Source organism: Trachurus japonicus, chromosome 10 (assembly GCF_045865225.1).
Source record: "Trachurus japonicus isolate A0001 chromosome 10, Traja_1.0".
In the NCBI taxonomy this organism is placed as follows: Eukaryota; Metazoa; Chordata; class Actinopteri; order Carangiformes; family Carangidae; genus Trachurus; species Trachurus japonicus.
Genome location: NC_140916.1, coordinates 36,165,164 through 36,189,928, shown reverse-complemented (window position 1 = coordinate 36,189,928; position 24,765 = coordinate 36,165,164). Strand labels below are relative to the sequence as shown.

The 24,765-nt window shown below is 41.8% G+C and overlaps 2 protein-coding genes across 2 annotated transcripts in view; both read left to right on the top strand.

Moving 5' to 3' along the window:
* Positions 1-24,765, top strand: part of LOC146980330 (uncharacterized) — a 41,185-nt gene that overhangs the window by 3,733 nt on the left and 12,687 nt on the right. The window lies entirely within an intron of this gene.
* LOC146980331 (E3 SUMO-protein ligase ZBED1-like) lies at positions 5,531-23,467 on the top strand. The gene is made up of 2 exons (XM_085788605.1): positions 5,531-6,611; positions 22,714-23,467. Exons 1-2 carry the CDS (start codon positions 5,536-5,538, stop codon positions 23,369-23,371), a joined length of 1,734 nt encoding a protein of 577 aa, XP_085644731.1. The 5' UTR covers positions 5,531-5,535; the 3' UTR covers positions 23,372-23,467.

Genomic DNA, 24,765 nt, shown 5'->3' with positions numbered 1-24,765 from the left:
TTTTTACAGTCTATGTGGTTGGCTTCCATGAGTCGTTCTGTTTTTAGCCGCAGCCGCTAGTTCAATGATAACTTTCACAGTGATAGGCTAACGCATTTACCATTTCCCATGAGGCTTTACGTCATTCTACATTCATTTGAGAACAAACAAACAAATTAAATTGCTGGTTATTTTATATTTGTGGTCATGAAAGTTCTGTAACATCTGAGCAAAAGAATTAGATAAAGATAGGAGGCTAAACAAAAATAATTTAGTAGGCTGGATTGATGAGAGTCTGATTCACTATTGCAACCATGAATGAGATGTAGAGAGACACGAAGTGGTATAAATAATGGTTGGACTTCACTTTTGAATATTGAAGTAGAGGCAGCTTGTGGGCCGGTTCACTTGAGCTTATTGGCCGCCGGCTGACTGGGAAATCTCCCGGTCGTCCCGATGGCCACTCCACCCCTGTATGTGAGTGATGGATAATACTTTTATTGAGGTTGCTGCAGTATTGAGCCGGGCAGGCAACCTGCAGCCCAGCTAACGCTCTTCCACGGGGGGAGCATACATCAGTCCGACTGCCCAAAAGTCCGACGGCTCATTTCTCCGACTACCCATTCTACAGTGTTAAGGTTAGGTTTAGGGTAAGGTTAAGGGTTAAGGCTACTTAAGTCGGAGAAATGGGAGGTCGGACTAATGGACGCAAAAATAAAGAAATGTATGGTCGGAGAAATGGGTAGTCGGACAGACGTCATGTGTCCCTTCCACAGGGCAAGTGGCTTCCGTCAAAGTTCGCCCTATAAACGGGCATTTTTTTCAAACTGACAGGCTCCGATAGTTAAAATGAGTGTCCGACAACATACTAGAAAGGAGAAATGAACGTATGTCTCTACCTTTTGCACGCCTCTTCGTCTTCTGACTGGCAGCAGTCATCCCCGGTCAAAATACATAGGTGGCGGTGCACCCGCCGGAGTGGACAAACTTGGCTCAAACACTCTATTATTTAATGTCTGTGACTCGGCTAGCACCTGGAGAGAGAGAGACAGTTGAGGCTCCTCTGACAGCTGTGGAGCTGCAGCTGAACCGGCTGCAGAGCCGTTGTTACAGCTGATCATACCGTATGTCCCAGTAGCTACGTTGTCCTCTGATCTTCCTTCATGGGACCGCACTGCGTAACTGGCACATCCTGTCAGTCCTCCTGTGTAACTTCTTGCTGTGAAATATGACTGAAGGCACGAGTGCAAGTCTGCACGTGTTGTCATGGCCCCTGAGTGGGCCATGCAGTGGCTTGGTTTTTAGTTGTTTTTGGTCTTTTGTCTCTTGTGTTCTTTGATTCTGTATTATTTTGAAGTTCTGTGTCTTGTCTTTTTGTGTCATGGTCTGTGTCTTTTGGTGCCTGTTGAGTTCCTGTTTTAGGGGCCGTTTACACGAAGACGCTTGCGAGTAAAGACGATAAAATATTTTATCGGAAGTGCCTTTCGTTTATATGGTGACGGCGTTTTTGGGGCTTGAAGACGCAAAAATCTCAAACCACCCCTGAAAGTGGAAAAGTTGAATACGCTCCAGCGCAGCGTCTCCGCCTAAACAGGCCAAGACGCAAAACTGGCTCAGATCTGCTGTTCTGCTCACGTCAAGTCGGCGTGTTGACGTCAAGTCGGCGTGTTGACGTCACGATACAAACAAACATGTCGGATTACATCCACCCTTCACACCTGCAGGCTACTTTGGCCGCAATAACTAATGCACAACAGTGTTTTTTTCAAATGTACAGAATATGTACACATACAATTGGCGAGCAGAGGAGGATCTGCTCTCAACTCCTGGAAATTCTGGATGCTCCGATTCGTCTGAGGCGAACGAGACGCCGGGTTTGGACGAGACCAGGTAGAACTAGTGTATGGTGGGACAAGTTTGTGGAAGGAGAAGTAGACGATCATGCCTGGCGTGAAAACTTCCGCATGTCCAAAGATGCCCTTGTGGCTTTAAGTGAGGAACTTCGGCCTTACATCGAGGGTCAGACAACGAACATGAGGGCACCTGTTGACGTTGTCAAAAAGGTAGCCTGCACGTTATACTACCTGAGTGATGAGGGCCGGCTACGAAAAACGGCGAACGCCTTCGGCTTATCGCGGTCAACTGTGTCCGTAGTTATTAGGCAAACATGCAAGGCCATAACAGTCTACCTCGGTCCAAAGTATATCCGCTTACCATTAACTGTGCCAGAAGTAGAGCAGCTCGTCTCTGGATTCCAGAAGGACTTTGGAATGCCTCAATGTTTGGGAGCAGTAGATGGAACTCATATTGAGATAAAATCGCCTGCCAACAATGCCACTGACTACATCAACAGGAAGGGAAAGTATTCCCTGAATGTACAAGCCGTCTGCGACCATAAATACAGGTAGGCTAAGGTTTACTGCTTTTTCTATAACCCATGGTAACACTTTATTTTAAGGGGTCCTTGTTCCTGTGTATCTACCTAATTAATTACAGTGTAATTACCTATGTAACCGTATGTAATAACATGTACTTACATTGTAAATACATAGTGTATTTTGGTGTACTTACAGGTCCTTGTTACACTTGTAATAAGAAATGCTTGTGCAAAGAGAGAGGCCACTTTGGCATTTCTTATTACAAGTGTAACAAGGACCTGTAAGTACACCAAAATACACTATGTATTTACAATGTAAGTACATGTTATTACATACGGTTACATAGGTAATTACACTGTAATTAATTAGGTAGATACACAGGAACAAGGACCCCTTAAAATAAAGTGTTACCTAACCCATTTAGGTTTCACTATCACACCTGTCAAACTTGAGGCCCGCCATGTAATGTTATCTTGCCCCTCAATAGGCTATATTATTTATTATCAGATCATGCCCGCCAGTATTTCACATGCATCACTAATAGGTTATTGCAAGCTACATTAATGCAGTGCCAGTGCCACTGGGCAGAGGCTGTGCCCTCTGGTGGACTGCAAAGAAATAACGTTAGTGTATGCATCTACACAGATTTTACACAACTAGTACAAGTCCTATAAGTGCAATGAAATGATCAACAAGTTAAGTTTATTATTGTACACAAGTAAAGCTATTTGAGTTAAAATATGCTATTTGTTTGCTTTACAGATTCATGGATGTGGTCGTCAAATGGCCTGGAAGTGTGCATGATGCGCGTGTCTTTGCAAATTCAAAGGTGAACGCCTACTTGAAGACTGGCAAGATACCTGCACTTGAAAAGCAGATAATGGAAGATGAGGGGCCAATACCTGTCTTTCTGTTAGGAGACCCTGCCTACCCACTTCTCCCTTACCTCATGAAGGAGTACGCAACTGGAGGCTCTACCCCATCTGAACAATACTTTGGGCTTTGTCTGTGTAGAGCCCGTATGGTCATTGAATGCTCATTTGGCAGGCTCAAGGCCAGGTTTTCAGCCTTGAGACGGCCAATGGACATAAATATCGTCGACCTGCCAAGTGTCATCTACACGTGCTTCGTACTCCACAATTACTGTGAGGCCTGGAATGACAGTGTGGATCCCCGTGTTGAGCAGGAGGTCATACAGAATGAGAGGAGTATGCAGCCTCCCACTCAAACAAACAACTATGTGACCGACTGCAACGAGGCAAGTGGAAAGAGAGTGAGGAGAATCATGACCAAGTACCTTGACCCCTAATGGCCTTTGGACAGGACTGGGCAGGTTGACAGACACCTAGCTGTATGTTCTCTACAGCTACGTGAACACTGGGTCTACAAAGACACTTTGCAATATTTTGCATTTGCACTATATATCAATGTCCCTACTGTATGTTCAGAGAGCATAGCATTGTTTAGGAATTTTTCAGTTAAATTACCTTTTTTTTCTTTATTTATTTCCCTTAGTTCACTTGATTGACCCTCATGGTCCGTGTTTAAGCTAAGGTGCGTTTCAACATCACCTTGTTCAGGCCACAACGTTTTCATTGGCTTTGACTTTTATTGCAATGATCAAAAGAAAAGAAAACTGAAAAAAAAACAATGGCAATAAAGTGTTACTGTAACCAAAGCACAATGTTTCAATTTGACTCCATAACAAACCTAGTTTCACTTAAACAGATCCAAGTAAATATGGGTAACAGAAGCTGTATCTACATGATACTTTAGAAAGGAAATGCTTTTGTACAGTTATTTTAACATTCAAGTCAGAACAGACCCTGGTATATAATGGTAAACATGACATATGCATCAAATTACAATACTTAACGTTCAACTTAACATTCATAATAATTTTTGGCCCATACTTTGTAGCCCACTAGTGGGCATTTCTGCCTCCCTGAAAGAATGAACTTTAAAGTGCAACAGTCGTACCGGGAGGGTACTGAACAAACAAGTGCAACAAATTGTAAACATATTTTCTCTATGAATTCACTTTTCCTACCAAGACACAAGGTCAAGGTCGTCTTCTTCTTCGGAGGGTTGCTCCAGCAATTGTCTGTATGATTGAGGTGCAGGGCCCATCGGCTGAACTGTGTGCGACTGTGCTGGCGCAGTGGAAAGTGATGTGTATGAACGTGGGGAGCCCACAGTAAGTTGAGTGTATGAATGTGCAGAGCCAATATGTGATGGTGTGTATGAATGTGTAGGTGGGGGTGTGTATGAATGTGTAGAAGGTGGGGGTGTGTATGAATGTGTAGAGGGTGGGGGTGTGAATGAATGTGTAGGCGCTGTGTTGTACTGGGTAGGTGGGGCACGGTTTACTTGACTTTCACACAGGTGTCTCACTAGAAGATCAAAGCTATTGCTCATTCTCACGTGAGCCTCTGCCATTCTGTCCAGCCGGACACTGTTGCTTCTCACCGCCCTCTCCATTATATCAGCTATTTTCTTTTTTATTTCAAGGTCTGCCTGCTGTGGATCCAGGCGAATTTTCTTTTGAAGCCTTTCGGTTCTATGGCCATCAAGCCTTGCCTTGAAAAGAGGAGAGAGGAAGTAACATTCATAAGCTGATGACTGCCTTAGTATTGATAGTTAAAGTAGAAATATACATGGTTGATACTCCAGTAAAAGTACTACTTCTAATGGAAATATTAAGTTAAGGTAATGTCAATATTGTACAATAAAGTACAGTAGTCGTGGATATAACAACAGCACACAACACCATTCTCTAAAGCCTTATTTACACTGCCTATAAAAAATATTCACCCCTCTTGGAGGTTTTCTCCTTTTATTGCTTTTATAAATTAAATCATAACCAACACAGTTTGGCTTTTTAGACAAAAAATAAATAAGACACAACTCCTTCATGTCAAACTGAGAACAGATTTTTACAAAGTAATGTCAATTAATTAAAAATAATAATGTAAAAATTAAGGCTGTCAAAGTTAACGCGTTATTAACGCGTTAACGCAGCATGCCTTTAACGGCACTATTTTTTTTAACGCGCGATTAACGCAGTGACATTTGAACCTCGGGCCATTTGAACCTCGGGCCATTCCGTAGCTTGGAAAACCAGGAAGCAATGCGCCGAGGTCGATGCCGCGAACAGACCACATCCCCGTGAGCAGTAATGGAAAGTTATAGTATTTTGAATGGCAAATTCAGCTACAAAGTCTTGCCAGATGGCTCTCGTGACAGGACAAAAGTCATTTGTATTTATTGTCACCGTGAATTTACCTACCACCGGAGTACGTCAAGTCTCAAATACCACTTGTCGGCCAAGCACACAGCGGATGCAGAGACGCCGGCGCCCCCTCCTCGCATGAAGCAAACCACGCTGGATAATTTGAAAGGGAAACAGGTGGACGACTCTACAAGCCGCAAACTTACAAAAGCAGTCGCTAAATGGGTGGCTACAGCGTGCAGGCCGATAAGTATTGTGGAGGACGACGGTCTGCGAGAAATAATCCGCATTGCATCCAAGGACTGGACATACGAACTGCCTAGTCGAGCCACTACGGTCAAGAATATCCACGAGCTGTATGAGGACGAGAGAGCCAAGGTGGCGGCGGCGTTGGGGCAGACAGGCACAGTGGCGCTGACCGGAGACTACTGGACCTCACTGAGTAATCATAGTTATCTCGGCGTCACGGCGCATTATTTTGATGACGAGTGGAGACTTCAGTCGCGAGCTCTAACTGTTATGAAAACAGAGGAGAGGCACTTCGCCAGTACGTGCGCGGAGCATTTCATGCACATAGCGAGAGAGTGGAGCATCACAGAGAAAGTCAGCACGCTGACCACCGACAGTGCACGGAACATGATCGCGGCGTCTAAGGAGCTCCCGTTTGAGCACATGCCCTGCACAGCACATCTTCTCCAGCGAGCTATCACCGTTTCTCTACAACACAGCCCATTTGATAATGCACTGGCAAAATGCAGAAAGGTAGTCGGCCATTTCAAGCACAGTGCGCCAAATTCAGCGGAGCTTGAGCAGCAACAAGTTGCGAGGGGAAAAACTAAAGAGGTGCTTACACCGGATGTTTCAACCAGATGGAACAGCACCCTGGAGATGATCAGGCGTATTCTGAGAAATCAAGAACCACTGAGAGATGCCCTGGCCCTCCATGCAACCAAGGTCACCATGCCAACAGCAGCTGAGCTGGATAAACTGCAGAAGTTGGAGGCAGTGCTGGAACCCTGCAGGTGAGTTACTGTCTGATACTCCCATTGATGCAATAATTGTTTCTAGGTGTGTGTGTGAGTGAGGGAAAGAGACAGAGTGTGTGTGTGTGTGTGTGTGTGTGTGTGTGTGTGTGTGTGTGTGTGTGTGTGTGCACTGTTGTTCCTATCTAAGAGGGGACATCGGCGTCGTTACACATTCACCAACAGGGGACCAAGCAGCCAACAGGGGACTTTTTTTAGGTCCCCTGTTGGACATGCTTTAAATCAACTTAAAATCATGTGAAAAACCTTCTGGTTAATTTTTTTAACTTTAGCCAAGAGGGGACCTGAGTGTGTGTGTGTGTAAAATACCATATTCAGCAGTGCCCCGGCAGGCTGGAGCAGGGGTTTTAACGACTCATTCACACACGTCGTTTCTTACACTCCTCCAGAGTGTGAACGACTAGCAGCCCCGGCAGCCTTTCAGACTGTAGAGAGGCTATCAAACAGGCTCCTTAGTGAACAAACCAGTACCTTGAAACATAATTTGTTATTCTTCGTAACAAAATATGAAGGTCCCAGTTTCATGGATGTCTTAAGTTTAAACTCAACACTGTATTAGGTATAATAGAAATTTTAAAATATTGAAAAAATTGATCACCCATGACAAAATTTGAGATAAAATGGTCATTTAGATAATTTCTGTTGAATTCTGATTAAACATTAAAAATAATTGACCTTGCTATTGTTGCTTGTCCAGTTTTTTTAAGCACAGGGTTTCAATTTTACAATATACATGTGTTCTCAATCTGTATAGGAATTATTAGTTGACTTACATTGCAGAAAAAGGTCCACACTTGGTTTATATGGAATGACAGGGGTCCACTGTTGGTTGGTGCATAATGACACACGATCCCACTTAGTTAGCATGGAGTGACATACACACTCCATCATGTATGAATAAGAAAGAAATAAGCAAAAGTGATAGTTTTTAAGAGAAAACTTTCATCAAAACTTAAAACAAACATTTCTAATAAAGTAGCACCAATAATGTTGTAATTATTTTTTAAATGTAGGGTGTACTACTGCAACACACATTTCTACAGTCTATTCATTTTTTAATAGAGGGTTTTAGGATTTAGGGTAATCTTAATGTACTTGCATCATAAATCTGTATTCATAAGGATGTATTTTATTTACTGTTTTATATTACAGAAAACTCAATGGCAACCTACGATGATATATTATGTACAAGTAAACCATCAAAGAGTAACTGATATTAAAGTATTGGCACGGCAATTTGTTATCTTTGGGGAAAATACAGAGGGTTTGGGAGATCATCAGTTTGTCAGAGATACAAGGGATAATTCATTGAGAGGATTAATCTCACAAAGTCCCTATGTTAAACTATTGCCAGACACATTTCTACAGTCTATTAATTTTTCACTGTACTGGTGTTTTATACTACTTAACTGCATTGTTGTCACGGGAAAATACTTAAACTACTCACAGTTTGACATGGCCTGATGGCTCAGAGCCACACAAAGTTACTTTTTGGCCACGTACATCTCATATAAATGAAGCCCTGTTGGGGCCACCTATGGTCAGACTTTTACTTTTTAAATGCATGTGATTGCAATTAATTTTAATGTATTTGCGTCATAAATCTGTATAGGAATTATTCGTTGATTTACGTTGTAGAAAAAGGTCCACACTTGGTTTATATGGAATGACAGGGGTCCACTGTTGGTTGGTGCATAATGATACAAGTGCCCACTTAGTTAGCATGGAGTGAAATACACACTCCATCATAATAATAATAATAATAATAATAAAGTTTATTTATATAGCACCTTACAACATCGGACAGATGATCAAAGTGCTTTACAGAAAAGAAATAACATTTCAGGTGACGAATGGCATGGAAAAAACAAAACAAGAAAACACAACAATAAAATACATATCAAAAGGTAAAAGTTAATCAATATTAAAAGCCAGTTTAAACAAATGAGTTTTAAGACGTGCTTTAAAAAGTGCCAAGTCATCAATAAAATATAATTCAGGGGGTAGGGAGTTCCACAGTTTTGGTGCCGCTATTGAAAAGGCCCGATCCCCCCACTGTTTGCAATTAGAGAAGGGGACCTCTAACAGGGGCTGTTCTGAGGACCGGAGGGCTCTACAGTGTCGTCTAAGTTTTAAACAATCGGACAGATACTCTGGAGCAAGACCGTGAATAGCTTTAAAAACAAATAATAACAGTTTAAAAGTGATTCTAAATTTAACCGGGAGCCAATGTAGTGAACAGAGAACGGGAGTGATGTGACTGTAACGGGAGGTGTTGGTTAAGAGGCGTGCTGCAGCATTTTGTACCAGTTGAAGGCGGGAGAGAGATGATTGCTTAATGCCAAAGTACAGGGAATTGCAATAATCTAACCTAGAACTGATAAAAGCATGTATAGCCGTTTCAAGATCGTTCCTGCTGAGGAATGGTTTAACTTTACTTAAAAGGCGCAGTTGAAAGAAACTTAGCTTCACTACTGAATCAATCTGCTGATCAAAACATAGGCCAGGGTCTAAAATAACTCCCAGGTTTCTTACAGCAGGTTTAAAAAGAGAGGCAACGGAAGAGGAGACACAGTTACTAATCACATTTTCGCAAACATCAGAGGTACCAAAAACAATACATTCCATTTTTGACTGGTTCAAGTGCAGAAAATTTTTTGTCAACCACAGGTTAATATCTTCTAGGCAATTGAGGAGGGATTTTAGAGCAGCTGGAGCATTTGGGATGATTGGGAGGTAAACCTGAATGTCATCAGCATAACAATGAAAATGAAGATTATGCGTTGATATGATCTTTCCAAGAGGTAGTAGATAGAGGGTGAAAAGAAGGGGGCCGAGAATGGAACCCTGTGGGACCCCACATGAGAGGGGAGCACAGGAGGATGAGAGGTCTCCAATCATAACGGAGAAAGACCTGTTTTTGAGGTAAGAGGAAAACCATTTAAGAACTGGACCCTGAATGCCCACGTGATTGGACAGACGGGAGATGAGAATAGAGTGGTCTACTGTATCGAATGCTGCTGTGAGGTCTAGGAGGACTAGTATCATGGGGGTTTTATTGTCAGCTGAAAGGAGGATATCGTTGTGGATTTTAAGTAGAGCCGACTCAGTGCTATGGCGGGATCTAAAACCAGATTGAAATTTTTCGAAGATGGCATTTTTTTCCAGAAAAGATTGTAACTGAATAAAAACAACCTTCTCTAAGACCTTAGATAAAAAAGACAGATGAGAAACGGGCCTAAAATTAGATAAAACTAAGGGATCCAGGTGAGGTTTCTTGAGAAGTGGTCTGACCACGGCATGTTTAAAAAGATCTGGGACAGTACCTGAGCTAAGGCACATGTTGATAAAAACAAGGAGGTAAGGTCCGACAGTATTAAAAACCTCTTTCAGCACCTTAGCGGGAACAATGTCTGAGGGACAGGTGGTTGCCTTTAGCTTTTGCACGATCTCAGAAAGGAGGGAGAGGGAAACAGGCTCAAAATTATTAAGAACAGCAGTTGGGTGCACAGAGGCAGAATTCAGCCTATTATCTGCGACGTTGGTGTTAGCAGTAATCTTTCCCCTAACAGAAACGATTTTGTCAACAAAGAATTTTAAAAACTCTTCACAAGTTGCTGTTGAAGCATCTAGAGGGCTACTAGTGGATGGATTTATGACAGAGTTTATTGTACTAAATAATACCCTTGGACGATTGCTGCTCGTAGAGATGAGTCTGGACAGATAAAGAGATTTTGCATCTCTCATAGCTCTCTGATAAGTAGCTAACTTGTCCCTCCAGATACCCAGCAAAATGGGAGATTTGTGCTTCTTCCATTTCCGTTCTGCCAATCTACAGTCTTGCCTAAGAGCGCGAGTGTAATCATTCAGCCAAGGATCAGCCCTGGACTTTGAGGATTTTATCCTTAGAGGAGCTACAGAGTCAAGAATTGAAGTGCAAGTAGAGTGGAAGGAGGAGATGAAACAGTCAGGTGAGGCAGGATAACACAGGTTGTCTAAGGTAGTGGGATCACTATTTTGAAATGCTGATGCAAAATCACTGGCAGTGGAAGAGGTGATAATGCGGCGACGGCAAGGAGGTAAGACGGGCTTAGTTGCAGGAGATGGTACTCTTAGGTCGAAGAGTATGGGAAGATGGTCAGAGAGGGGAGTGACACTGATCTCTTTGACTGACACCGAGAGACCATAGGTGATTATTAAATCCAATGTATGGCCAAGATTATGTGTTGGTCCGGCCACTAATTGTGTGAGATCAAAAGAATCTAAAAGATTTCTGAAGTCATTTCCCAATTGATTAGCTGAGCAACAGACATGTATATTAAAATCTCCGCAGATTAGAATTTTGTCAAATTTTGGTAAAAACTCTGCTAAAAACTCAGAAAATTCAGAAATAAAATTCTGGTTTGCCTTAGGGGGACGGTAGATAATGGCACACAGGATGGAGCAGTTATTATCTAGCACAAAAACCTGGAGCTCAAAACTAGAGTAAGTATTTGTTGTGATGAGCCTGCATTTGAATTTATTTTTGAACACAGAGGCTACACCACCACCTCGACCAGTGGCTCGTGGACAGCTGAAAAAAGAGCAGCTGGGAGGGAGGAGCTCAGAGAAGGCACTGACATCACCTGGCTTTTGCCAGGTTTCGGTTAACAGCAAAAAATCCAAAGTGTGAGCAGAAAAAAAGTTTTTCAAAATAAAAGTCTTATTATTAAGAGATCTGATATTGATCAGTGCCATCTTAACAGTCGAGGGAGGGGAAAGTGAGGAGGGGCGTAGTGAACGCAGGAGACATGTATGGGCCCCATGCTGGTGACTTTGAGCAGGACGCCGTCTATGCGAGATGAAGACAGGAATGACGAGTGGAGAATTGCATGGTGTAAAGGCTGTGGTGAGGGCGACAGAACCAACAGTTGGAGTGGTTATAGGCAATGAGTGGAGATGGCTAGAGATTGGGAGAGTCTGTTGACGTGTAGAATCAAGGGGGGGAACGGAGAGGGAGAAGGAGGGGGGAGCTTCTCCCCTGCAAGGGGTGGGGGGGGCTGATTCAGTCGTTATCAGTCATGCATTCAATACCGCGTGCTGGAGGTTGCCAGACAGAACGCGGCTGCCCAACCTGCTTGGATGGATACCATCACGCTGGTAAAAAGAGGGACGGTTCCAGAATAAATTAAAATTGTCAATGTAGTTGATGTCCTGCTCTCTGCAGGCAGCCTGGAGCCAGGAGTTGAGGGACAGGAGTCTGCTAAAACGTTCTGAGCCAAGGTTGAGTGTGGGAAGAGGGCCACTGATGAAAACTGTTTTACCACACGTTTTCAAAAACTCAAATAGATTGTTGAATCTGGCTTTGAGCACCTCAGATTGCCGGTGGGCAGTGTCATTTGTCCCCACATGGACAATAATGCGGTTCACAGAGGGGGGAGTTGATTGGAGCAGGTCAGGGAGCTTGTCTAATAGTGAATTGACAGTGGCACCAGGTAGACAGTGTGTAGTAGAGTTATGCAGACGGATGTTTCTAGTGATGGAGTCGCCCACAACTATCTCGGTGGGTGGAGAGGGACGGGGGAGAGTTGAGCGGGGGGCCAGGTGACGGGGGGGGGGGCTAGTGTGTTGTGACCTTGTGTGACCAGAGGCTGGGAGCCTGGCAGGGCCTGCCCGGGGTGCCCGGGGTGCAGGAGTGAAGCAGGGTGTGGAGCGGCGGGACCCAGGGGGAGGCTTAGGCACAGTGGGTGGAGGGGGGGGGGGCTGACCTGGTGGGGGACCTGAATTGAGAGGATACAGGCAAAGGAGGAAAGTCTCCCTGACTGAGGATGTCATATCTGCTTTCAAGGTGGAGATTAAAAAGAGGTGGAAGAGGTGGGGGGGATTTTTTCCTTCCTTTTCCACTGACCAGGGACCAGTTTTCATGGTGGAGGGGGGTTGAGCTCATCAGGCCCTTCGGTTTGGCCCCAAGCTGTGGCCAAGACTTCTCCAGGACAGGGGGGGGAGGGGGTGCGGAAGTGAGAAGCTCTGGAGCAGAAGGGGGCGGGGCAATATTTGAGGGCACGGTGACATCTGACCCCAAGACTCTGTTTGGGTCCGATTGGGCTGGACCGAAGACAATGGTGTCCAAGAATTTCTCATCTTCCTGGATCTGGTAGAGGCGAGAGATTCTTGCTTCCAGCTCCAGGATCTTTCCGGACAGACGGGTGCAGCTGTCACAGCTGGACGGCGAGGAGAGCGGAGGCATGGATGTGGATGCGATGCACTGAAACAGAGGGAGAGAGAACAGCAGCCAGCAGAGCAGACAGCCGGAGAGAGCCGGGAACGATGTGCAGGTCGAGGTTATGGAGGAGAGAAAAGTGCCGTGCAGGACACCTACCCGCCAGGGCTCCGTCCTGGAGCCCACAGCAGTGCGAAGGCGAAACAGCAAGACAGCAGCCGGAGGCAGAGGATGACAGCTCGGCCGGGGCACACAAACCGTGCCCGCTGGAGGAGACGAACTCAGGTGGGCTTCCGCTTGCGGTGGCAGTACTCTCCAGAGTGCCTGGCTGCAGGATTTGGTCGAACTGGCTTCAGCCCTCGGCCGAAGTGTTCGTGGGGAAACAATCCACGTACTAGCGGAAGGAATTGTCCATACGGTGGAGGTGGAAACACACAGAAGTGAGTAAAACTTAAAAGCCGGCCTTACTCTAATGGCGTCTCGGAGAATGGCGGCGGGCGGCAGCGAGCCACCCAAATTCTGCTTGAAATGAAGCGATCAGCAGAATCGATCATTAAAAACAGTAGCCCGGCTGAAAGAGCCACTGCTTAGGATGTGGCTCGTTGTCTTGGATCAAATTAAAAAGCCGTGGAAACGAATAAAAAAGGGTTGATTCTGAGAGCCGAACTTGACAGAGAACTGAGACGCCACGCATGCGCAATATGGCTTTCATGTATGAATAAGAAAGAAATAAGCAAAAGTGATCATCCGTAAGAGAAATTTTTCATCAAAACTTAACACAAACATTTCTAATAAAGTAGCACCAATAATGTTTTCATTATTTTTAAATGTAGGGTGTAGCCTACTACTGCAACACACATATCTACAGTCTATTAATTTTTCCCCTACAAGAGTTTTATACTCCTTGACTGCATTTTTGTTATAGGAAAAATATTTGAATTAAAACTCAGGGTTTTAAGTCATTTTAATGTACTTGCATCATGAATCTGTATTTATAAGGATGTATTTTATTTACTGTTTTACATTACAGAAAAAGGTCCACACTTGGTTTATATGGAATGACAGAGGTCCACTGTTGGTTGGTACGGAGTGACACACACACTCCAGCATGGGTGGATAAGCAGAAATGAGAGAAATTGCTAAGTTTTAAGATACATTTTAAATCTAAATTTAATACAAACATTTGTAACTATTAATACACATAACACACACACACACACACAAACACATGCAAACACACATATTTCAACTTAAGTAGCACTGGTAAAGTTGTAATTGTATTTTTGTTTTTAAACATGGGGTTAGGGTTAGTTACAGTGAAAACTCAATGGCAACCTATCAAGATACTTAAGGGAATATTTCAGTTATTGACATTTATGGCTCAACAATAAAACATGTATGGGAATATAAAAGAGGAGCTGGAGGGTCATCAGTTTGTCTGAGATACAAGGGATAATTCTTCTAGAGGATGGATTAACCTCAAAAGCTCAAAACTTTCATCAAAACTTAATACAAACATTTATAATGAAGTAGCAACGGTAATGTTGTGTTTTTTTATGTGGGGGGCACTGTGAAAACTCAATGGCAACCTACGATGATATATTATGTACAAGTAAACCATCAAAGAGGTACTGATATACGACAATTTGATTTGGGAAAATACAGAGGGAATGGGGGATCATCAGTTTGTCAGAGATACAAGGGATCATTAATTGAGAGGATCCCTATGTTAAACTATTGCCACACACATTCACACAGTCAAAATGTTTTTAAACTGTCACGACCTCGAGAAAGCCATCCATGCGTTGCAGTAATCAGTTCTAGATTGGACTATTGCAATGCACTTTATGTTGGCGTCTCCCAGTCTTCACTCAGTCGCCTCTAACTTGTCCAAAACGCTGCTGCCCGTCTTTTAACTAACACTAATAGACGTGAGCACATTACTCCTGTTCTTAACTCCCTTCACTGACTCCCTGTCCCTTACAGAATTGATTTTAAACTTTTAATGTTTGTTTTTAAAGCACTTAACGGCCTGGCCCCACTGTATTTATCTGAGCTACTTTATTAGAAATGTTTGTGTTAAGTTTTGATGAAAAATTTCTCTTAAGGATGATCACTTTTGCTTATTTCTTTCTTATTCATACATGATGGAGTGTGCATTTCACTCCACTTACTTACATTCAAATCAGACTGACTGAAACATGGGTAAATGCAATATAGAGTCACAGAGCATTTTTATGAGCTACCATTCTCTGCCAGAAATGTTGTCTGGGAACAACAGCTTACTTAACATGGCACAAGAAATTAGGATTCATCAGATTGTCAGAGATACAAGGGATAAGGCATTGTGTGGATGGAATAACCCCAAATAGCTCAATGTTGAACTGCTGCAACACAAATAAAAAAAGTTGACAGTGTTGTGGACCGTGTCTGAGGAATATAGTTCTTGCTGTGTCCTAATTGTCCTTTACAAGGCTTTGTAAGGCTTTGCATGTATTTTTATATTTATGCGTTCCTTTGTTTCCCTTGATTTTCTAAATACCTTTTAATGAGTAGTTTAACAGGGGGCTTTTTGGGGTTATTCCGTCCACACACTGACATATTCCCTGTATCCATGACAATCTGATGAATCCTAATTTCTTATTCCATGTTAATTGTTCTCAGACAGCATTACTACTAGCAGACAATGGTGGCTCATATAAAGGCCCTGTCACAGAATATTATAACACACCTTCACAAAACTCATTAAAGAACTGACAATTCTTTAGACAAAATGGAATATTGCTAGTACACCCACTCTTTACAGTTGCCACAGAAGTTGAGTCACCAAAGGCCATAGGTGCGTAGGTAGCACATGGCCAACCTAAGACCTGGGAATACCTATGTCTCAGTCGGTCTGATTTGGATAAAGATATTGGCTGAAAGAAGGTAGAAACTCTGAAGCCCAACCTGAAAAAGCTTGACGACCATCGTCAGCGACGACAAACCATCCCCCACACTGCCCACACTCAAGGACTGACACAGGTCATCTGGCTCTCACTCCACTCTCACTCCATTCACTCACTTCTCAGATCCCAGTTCAACAACTCTACCTTAAAGATAGGATCTGTGAAATACATGAGTGCTGGCGACTTAACTACTTCAATGTAGAGGAATGTTTTGTGCCCACATCATAGACTGAAACCCCATTAAAAATGTTCAACTCGACTTAGATAACTGTGTGTAAATGTAATGAAGTCGCATTGCTTACTACAACATGCACAAGGTTATACCTAGATAATAAGGAATATACACACTTGTGTTTAGCTGGGTACTGAAACGAAAGAAAATCATTAGGAAACAACCAAAATAGATAAGAAATGAATTACTTAAAAATATACATTAATTAGATAACCATCTTCTGAACACAATTAATTGAATTTGTTTATAATCCACTTCAGATGCTATGAATAAGGTAATATGGGATTGTTGAATGTACAATCCACACATCCTGAAAGCAATCAGACCCATTTCTGCTGAGCACCAGTGTGAACTGAATACAGCTTTTATTGTGTACTTCCCACTTAATGTAAACTCTCTGATCCTGTGCCAATCCTGTACCTTTTGACAACTTTAAATTAGGTTTCAATTTATACACCAATTTCATCTATAGATGTGTATGACAATGTGATACAGTGTGTAATATACAGAAAAAAACACAAATTTAGCTTTAGTTTTCATTTTTGTTGTGGACCAAAAATATTCAGACAGGTATACATGAACTCCAGTAGAGCTAATAGTTTGGTAGGTAAAAATGTGTGTTGCAGTAGTTCAACAGTGGGTATTTTGGAGTTATTCCATCCACTATAGCTGATTTATCCCCTGTATCTCTGGCAATCTGATTAATCCTAATTTCAGACAACATTTCTTCTGGCACACAATGGTAGATCATATAAAGGCTGACAAAATATTATACTGATCACAAGGCATCACACACCTTTACAAAACTCATCAAAGACTTGACAGGGTGGATTATTGCTGGGACACCCACTCTTTACAGTTGTCACAGAAGTCCATAGGTGTGTAGCACATGGCCAACCTAGGACTGGGGAATTCCATTGTCTGCTAGTCTGATTTGGATATGATCTTGGCTGAAGGATGTTAGTCTTTTCCAGGTTGCCTTTCAGAGTTGCTAACGACCATCGTCAGCTACAAGAAACCATCCCCCACACTGCCGACAGTCAAGGACTGACACAAGTCATCTGGCACAGATTTAAAGCCCTCACTCACTTCACTCACTTCTCAGAAGCCAGTTTCACATTTAGAGTGGAGAGTGGAGGTAGAGTTAAGCCTACCACACACATAAAGATAATCGGGCTGATTTTGCCCCGATTTTCCCCCTTCCGACCAAAGACAAAAATCAGCCGATTATCCTAAGGTTTTAAGATTATTTTATGAGATTCTCTTGTAGTGTGTGGTGTGTTAAGAGTCAAAATTCTCACAACAATCGCCTCGGAAAACGTTTGACGCCGATAATCGTAAATATTAAACATGTTCAATATTTACAAATCAAAAGTCATCTTGTGTGTGGAAAGCTGGTGTTGTGCTGAGAAGTGCCTGCTTGCCAAGCTCTGCATGCTGCTCGCGGCAAGCCACTTCTCGACACAACACCGGCAATCCCACAGAGAGCCACGGTGCAGCCCTGGCAATACATGAGGTTCACACAGACATTCACGCATACACGGGAGATTTCCTGATAGCCGATAGCAAAGACGGTAGCGATCATAGCCGGCAACAGCCAGCAATAGAGCAGCCATGTTTAAGCGATCATGTGACCGCTGCTCACAGCCGCTTGACTGCTCGGCGTCCGAAGCCACAGACACACAGACACACACAGACGGGATCGTTGTAAAGGCTGAAGTGTCCCGCTTTCATTAAAAAAAAATTACATCGCTCTCATTGTCCATTCCGGAAATAGACCCGAAAGAGTAGCTACAACAATACTGATCTCTTTCTGAGTTTTCTGACCGGAGGGTCAAGATTCTGAAAAATCTTAATGTGTGTGGTGAGCTGTGTTTGGAATATCACAGCACACCACACACAATACGATCAAAACTGTTCAATCACAGATTTTTTATCTTCATGTGTGTGGTCTTTCACAGATAAAAAAAATTGGTTGAAATTTAGCGAATCTCTATGTGTGTACCAGGATTTAGGATCTGTGAAATACATGAGTGTTGATGACTTCACTACTTCAATGTAGAGGAATGCTTTTGTGTCCACATCATAGACTGAAGTCTATGGGTGGGAACTGAGAACCGGTTCCTCTTCAGAACTGGTTCCCACGTGATCATTTCCTTGGGATTGTGTGTGTGCATGCTTAATGATTCCGCTAATCGATTTAGCTTTTTTTCCTTTGCAAATGTGCATGTTTCTAACCCAAACAACACATGCTGTGTTCAGGTCAGAACGAAGGCAAACACGGCGTTGAGACAGAAGTGCTCTAAAGTGTCGGGGTAGATGTGATGTGACAAAAAATATTCAGATTTATGAAACACTGCATACACACACTTGCAAGTAAAGTGCCTACAAGGCACATACATACTGTAGATAGTAAGGAATATACACACTTGTGTTTAGCTGGGTACTAAAACATCAAAAAATCATTAGGAAGCAACCCAAATGTGTAACAAATTAATCACTGAATCAGATTGCCAGTCTACTATTTGTTTTCAAAATAAATTTGATTAGAATTAGATTTATTGTGTACCTCCCACTTAACTCATTGAGTGCCATTGACATACATATATGTCAAACGCAGTTTTCTGCGGCTGGTAAATGGGGACGCTGTCGCCCACACTGTGAGTAATTTTGGGGCTTCTGGGATGTGTAGAACGAATGAGACTGTAGATCAGAGCAAGAAGTGAAGAAGAAGGAGAAGACGAGTGCGATCGCTACGGAGATAAAAAAGTTGGAAAAAGTTTCTATTTCTAGAGAAAAACGACGGGCAGAGCCTGGAACAAGTGTAACGTGGAGCTGTGATGAAAGATTTCTCTTACGGATGATCACTTTTGCTTATTTCTTTCATATTCATACATGATGGAGTGTGTATTTCACTCCATGCTAACTAAGTGGGCACTTGTATCATTATGCACCAACCAACAGTGGACCCCTGTCATTCCATATAAACCAAGTGTGGACCTTTTTTTTCTGCAATGCAAAACAATAAGTAAAATGCATCCCTATTAATATATATTTAGAATGCAAGTACATTAAAATTGATTGAAACCATGTGCTGTTAAAAAGTAGAAGAGTGACAATAGGTGGCCACCACAGAGCTTCATCTATATGGGACATTAGGTGACTACAGAATAACACTTTGTGGCTCTGGGCCATCAGACCATATTGAATCCTGAGTTTAGTTATTTAAAGTAGTTTTCCCATGACAACAATGCAGTCAAGGAGTATGAAACTTCAGTAAGTCAAAAACTTGACAGACTGTAGAAAGGTGTGTTGCAGTGGTATATCATATTACTTAGTGAGGTTAATCCATCCTCTAGAAGAATTATCCCTTGTATCTCAGACAAACTGATGACCCCCCAGCGCCTCCTTTATTTTCCCATACATGTTTTATTGTTGAGCCATAAATGTCAATAACTGAAATATTCCCTTAAGTATCTTGATAGGTTGCCATTGAGTTTTCACAGTACATTCCATGTTTTAAAAAAACTACAATGACAACTTCACCAGTGCTACTTTAGTTTAAATATGTGTGTTTGCATGTGTTTGTGTGTGTGTGTGTTGTGTGTATTAATAGTTACAAATGTTTGTATTAAATTTAGATTAAAAATGTATCTTAAAACTTAGCAATTTATCTCATTTCTGCTTATCCACCCATGCTGGAGTGTGTGTGTCACTCCGTACCAACCAACAGTGGACCTCTGTCATTCCATATAAACCAAGTGTGGACCTTTTTCTGTAATGTAAAACAGTAAATAAAATACATCCTCATAAATACAGATTCATGATGCAAGTACATTAAAATGACCTAAAACCCTTAGTTTTAATTCAAATATTTTTTCCTATAACAAAAATGCAGTCAAGGAGTATAAAACTCTTGTAGGGGAAAAATTAATAGACTGTAGAAATGTGTGTTGCAGTAGTACAACCTATTTAAAAATAATGAAAACATTATTGGTGCTACTTTATTAGAAATGTTTGTGTTAAGTTTTGATGAAAAAAAAAAATCTTAAGAATGATCACTTTTGCTTATTTCTTTCATATTCATACATGATGGAGAGTGTATGTCACTCCATGCTAACTAAGTGGGAACCTGTGTCATTATGCACCAACCAACAGTGGACCCCTGTCATTCCATATAAACCAAGTGTGGACCTTTTTTTTCTGCAATGCAAAACAATAAGTAAAATGCATCCCTATTAATATAGATTTAGAATGCAAGTACATTAAAATTGATTGAAACCATGTGCTGTTAAAAAGTAGAAGAGTGACAATAGGTGGCCACCACAGAGCTTCATCTATATGGGATATTAGGTGACTACAGAATAACACTTTGTGGCTCTGGGCCATCAGACCATGTTGAAACCTGAGTTTAGTTATTTAAAGTAGTTTTCCCATGACAACAATGCAGTCAAGGAGTGTGAAACTGCATTAAGTCAAAAACTTGACAGACTGTAGAAAGGTGTGTTGCAGTGGTATATCATATTACTTAGTGAGGTTAATCCATCCTCTAGAAGAATTATCCCTTGTATCTCAGACAAACTGATGACCCCCCAGCGCCTCCTTTATTTTCCCATACATGTTTTATTGTTGAGCCATAAATGTCAATAACTGAAATATTCCCTTAAGTATCTTGATAGGTTGCCATTGAGTTTTCACAGTACATTCCATGTTTTAAAAAAACTACAATGACAACTTCACCAGTGCTACTTTAGTTTAAATATGTGTGTTTGCATGTGTTTGTGTGTGTGTGTTGTGTGTATTAATAGTTACAAATGTTTGTATTAAATTTAGATTAAAAATGTATCTTAAAACTTAGCAATTTATCTCATTTCTGCTTATCCACCCATGCTGGAGTGTGTGTGTCACTCCGTACCAACCAACAGTGGACCTCTGTCATTCCATATAAACCAAGTGTGGACCTTTTTCTGTAATGTAAAACAGTAAATAAAATACATCCTCATTAATACAGATTCATGATGCAAGTACATTAAAATGGCCTAAAACCCTTAGTTTTAATTCAAATATTTTTTCCTATAACAAAAATGCAGTCAAGGAGTATAAAACTCTTGTAGGGGAAAAATTAATAGACTGTAGATATGTCTGTTGCAGTACTAGTACAACCTACATTTAAAAATAATGAAAACATTATTGGTGCTACTTTATTAGAAATGTTTGTGTTAAGTTTTGATGAAAAAAAAATATCTTAAGAATGATCACTTTTGCTTATTTCTTTCATATTCATACATGATGGAGTGTGTATGTCACTCCATGCTAACTTAGTGGGAACCTGTGTCATTATGCACCAGCCAACAGTGGACCCCTGTCATTCCATATGAACCAAGTGTGGACCTTTTTTCTGCAATGCAAAACAATAAATAAAATGCATTCCTATTTCCTATTAATTGGTTGAAACCAAATGTCTAGAGCATTTTGACTATTTAAAATTGAGATGATAGTAGATCCCCTCTTGGACTGCTAAGAATGACAGAGGCAACGCATTTATGGATGAGTAAAGACGGACGAGCAAATTATCTTTGTTAAGAAAAAAGAATTAATCTATATTAAAGCCGGTTTAAAGTAAATGTTGTTGCTTATACTGCAGAACTTGATATTAGTGCATGCAGTCATGTTTCTTCTGAACTGCATGCAATTCAATAAAAAATATTCACTCTCAAATGTGGCCATGATTATATATTTATATACAATTTGTACTACAGAGACTTTAAAATAAGTAATGATAACTCTAAAGTTATATTATCCATTCTTGAAAGAAACTGAGAAAGTCATTGTTGTAAACAAAGACTCATTAGGTGAATGGGTCGTTAGGTGAGTGAATGGGTGCAGACAGCTCCACTGCAGTATGTGGAGGTCCACTCTTTGATAGGTAAATGTCGCTCAGAGATCCAAGTCCCCTCTTGGCAATTTCTCTAAAAATAATTAAAAGTCACATTTTCAGTAATATTATGGTAAAACACCTTAAAAGTCAATTTTATATTCCATGTTTGTTTTTTCAAAATAAGTGTAAACATAAGACCCCTCTTGGCAGCTTGGCCCGACAGGTCCCCTGTTCCCCCTATTGGTGTGTATGTGTGTGTGTGTGTGTGTGTGTGTGTGCGCTGAGAGAGTGTGTGTGTGTGAGAGTGAGAGAGTGTGTGTGTGTGTGTGTGAGAGTGAGTGTGTGTGTGTGTGTGTGTGTGTGTGTGTGTGAGAGTGAGAGTAAGAGAGAGTGTGTGTGTGTGTGTGTGAGAGAGAGTAAGAGAGCTGAGAGAGAGAGTGTGTGTGTGTGTGTGTGTGTGTGTGTGTGTGTGTGTGTGTGTGTGAGGGAAAGAGACAGAGTGTGTGTGTGTGTGTGTGTGTGTGTGTGCTGAGAGAGTGTGTGTGTGTGAGAGTGAGAGAGTGTGTGTGTGTGTGTGTGTGTGTGTGTGTGTGTGAGAGTGAGTGTGTGTGTGTGTGTGTGTGTGTGTGTGTGTGTGTGTGTGTGTGTGTGTGTGTGTGTGTGTGTGTGTGAGAGTGAGAGTAAGAGAGCTGAGAGAGAGAGTGTGTGTGTGTGTGTGTGTGTGTGTGTCTGTGTGTCTGTGTAAAGAAGGGGGGGGGGGTCTTTAGCCCTTCTGTGGGTGAATGTAACAAGTTCTTAACACTGTCTTTCCCCTATTATTGCAGGTACATAACAGAACTTCTCGGAGGAGAGAAGTTTGTATCCTGTTCAGTAGTGCTGCCAGCCTTATGCCATCTGTCACGAGTCATGCAGGCCTCTGAGGATGACCCAGCTTACATGGTTAGATTCAAGGAGACCTTCACAGCAGACTTGGAGCAACGCAAGGACAAAACAAACATGGCATGGCTGAGGATTGCGACAGCTCTAGATCCTAGGTTTAAGGACCTAAAGTGTCTGAGCAAACCTGACAGGGCTGAGGTGTGGCGTTTGATCACTGCCTTACTCAGGAAGGAGAAGCCTGCACAGCAACAACAACCAGTGGCACCTGGGCCACCTAAGAAAAGATTAGCTCTCCTGCTTGCTCCAGGGTCTTCATCTGATGAAGAAGAGGACTGCCTTGAGAGCTGTGTGGAGCGCTACAAGGCGGAGCCCACTATTGACATGGAGGATTGTCCGCAGCAGTGGTGGTCCAACCATGAAGGGGCACACAGCATGATGGCCCGCCTTGCACGCAAGTACTTGGCAACACCTGCCACCTCCGTGCCATGCGAGAGGCTGTTTTCACTGTCCGGGCATATTGTGAATAAGAAGAGAGCCTCCCTGGCTTCTGAAAATGTCAACAGGCTTGTCTGTTTGAACAACTGGCTCAGTGGAAAGAAATAACTTGACATTCATTTGGTCTGGTAAAAAAGAGAAGAAATGGAGGCTGATGTTTAGTTAAGTTTATTTGGTCTGTTAAAAGAGGAGATGGAGGTTGGGTTGTTCAGCCTCTGCTGAATATAACATAACAGTTGTTTACATGTTCTATAACACTCATGCACACTTTATTTTTTAAATTTGTGCATCACCCTGTTTGTTTTGAATTTGATGCAAATTGCTATGCAGTGCATTGAGGGGCATTCTTTTCTGTTAAATGGATCGAGTGTGAAGTTCAACACACTACTGTGTAATAAACATTACTATGCAGTTTGCATATGTTAGTTACTTGAACTGAGTATTTCTCATTGTAGAAATAAATAAACCTGTTTTTGCACAAAGCAAGCATTTGTCTATTCTCATGTTGAAAAAAGTATTACAATTTGAAAAAATCAATTTAATATACAGATGAAAAATATGCGATTAATTTGTGATTAATCGCGATTAACTATGATCATCATGCGATTAATCGCGATTAAATATTTTAATCGATTGACAGCCCTAGTAAAAATACATGATTGCATTAAATATTCACCCCCATTAAAGTCATAGACCTAATTCAGCTGACGCCCAGCTCACAAATGCTGGTAGTCTCACAATTCGCCAAAGGTGCATAAATATTAACTTGAAAGGGATGATTTATTGATTTATGAAATCATGTATTTTATGTTATGATTTTTAATCAATTGACATTACTTTGTAAAAATCTGTTCTCAGTTTGACATGAAGGAGTTATTTCTTATTCATTTTTTGTCTAAAAAGTCAAACTGTTTTGGTCATGATTTAATTTATTAAAAAAAAAATCCAAGGGGGGTGAATACTTATTATAGGCAGTGTATGTCATTTGAAAAAAAAAAATTCCATCAAGTCTGATGTACATGTAACCTTGAATTTTGACAAAAGGAATAATGTAACAGATACATGAACTTGATTACAGTGTTTACTCCACAAATCTTGGGTCTAACTGAGCAAAACATACCTGAAGTAGGCCTCTTCGTCTCTGGAGTGGGGTCTGGGTATTTGGTGTCTCGGCATTTGGGGTCTCTGTATTTGGAGTCTGGGGTCTGTCAATTGCGTCTGTGTCATCAGATGTGACGCTGGCGCTGGCACTAGCCTCACTGCAAACATCCACGGTGTCGCCGTTGATCTCAGCTGTCTCAATACCAGCCTCTAATAAGTTGGTGGCTGGCGATCCACACCATATCTCTTTACATAACTCAAAAAATAGTGCGATAACTCGACCATGGCCACTCCGGCGTTGTGAATCCACCGCCTCCCTGTACTTACTCCGAATTGCTTTGAGTTTAGACGAAATTTGTGTTTTCACCACCTCATCAGGTGTATGTGGAAAGGCAGTTCCC

Coding starts and splice junctions, on each gene's coding strand:
- LOC146980331 (XM_085788605.1), top strand. CDS start 5,536: ATGGAAAGTTATAGTATTTTGAATGGCAAATTCAGCTACAAAGTCTTG. Junction 6,612..22,713: donor GCAGTGCTGGAACCCTGCAG/GTGAGTTACTGT, acceptor CTATTATTGCAG/GTACATAACAGAACTTCTCG.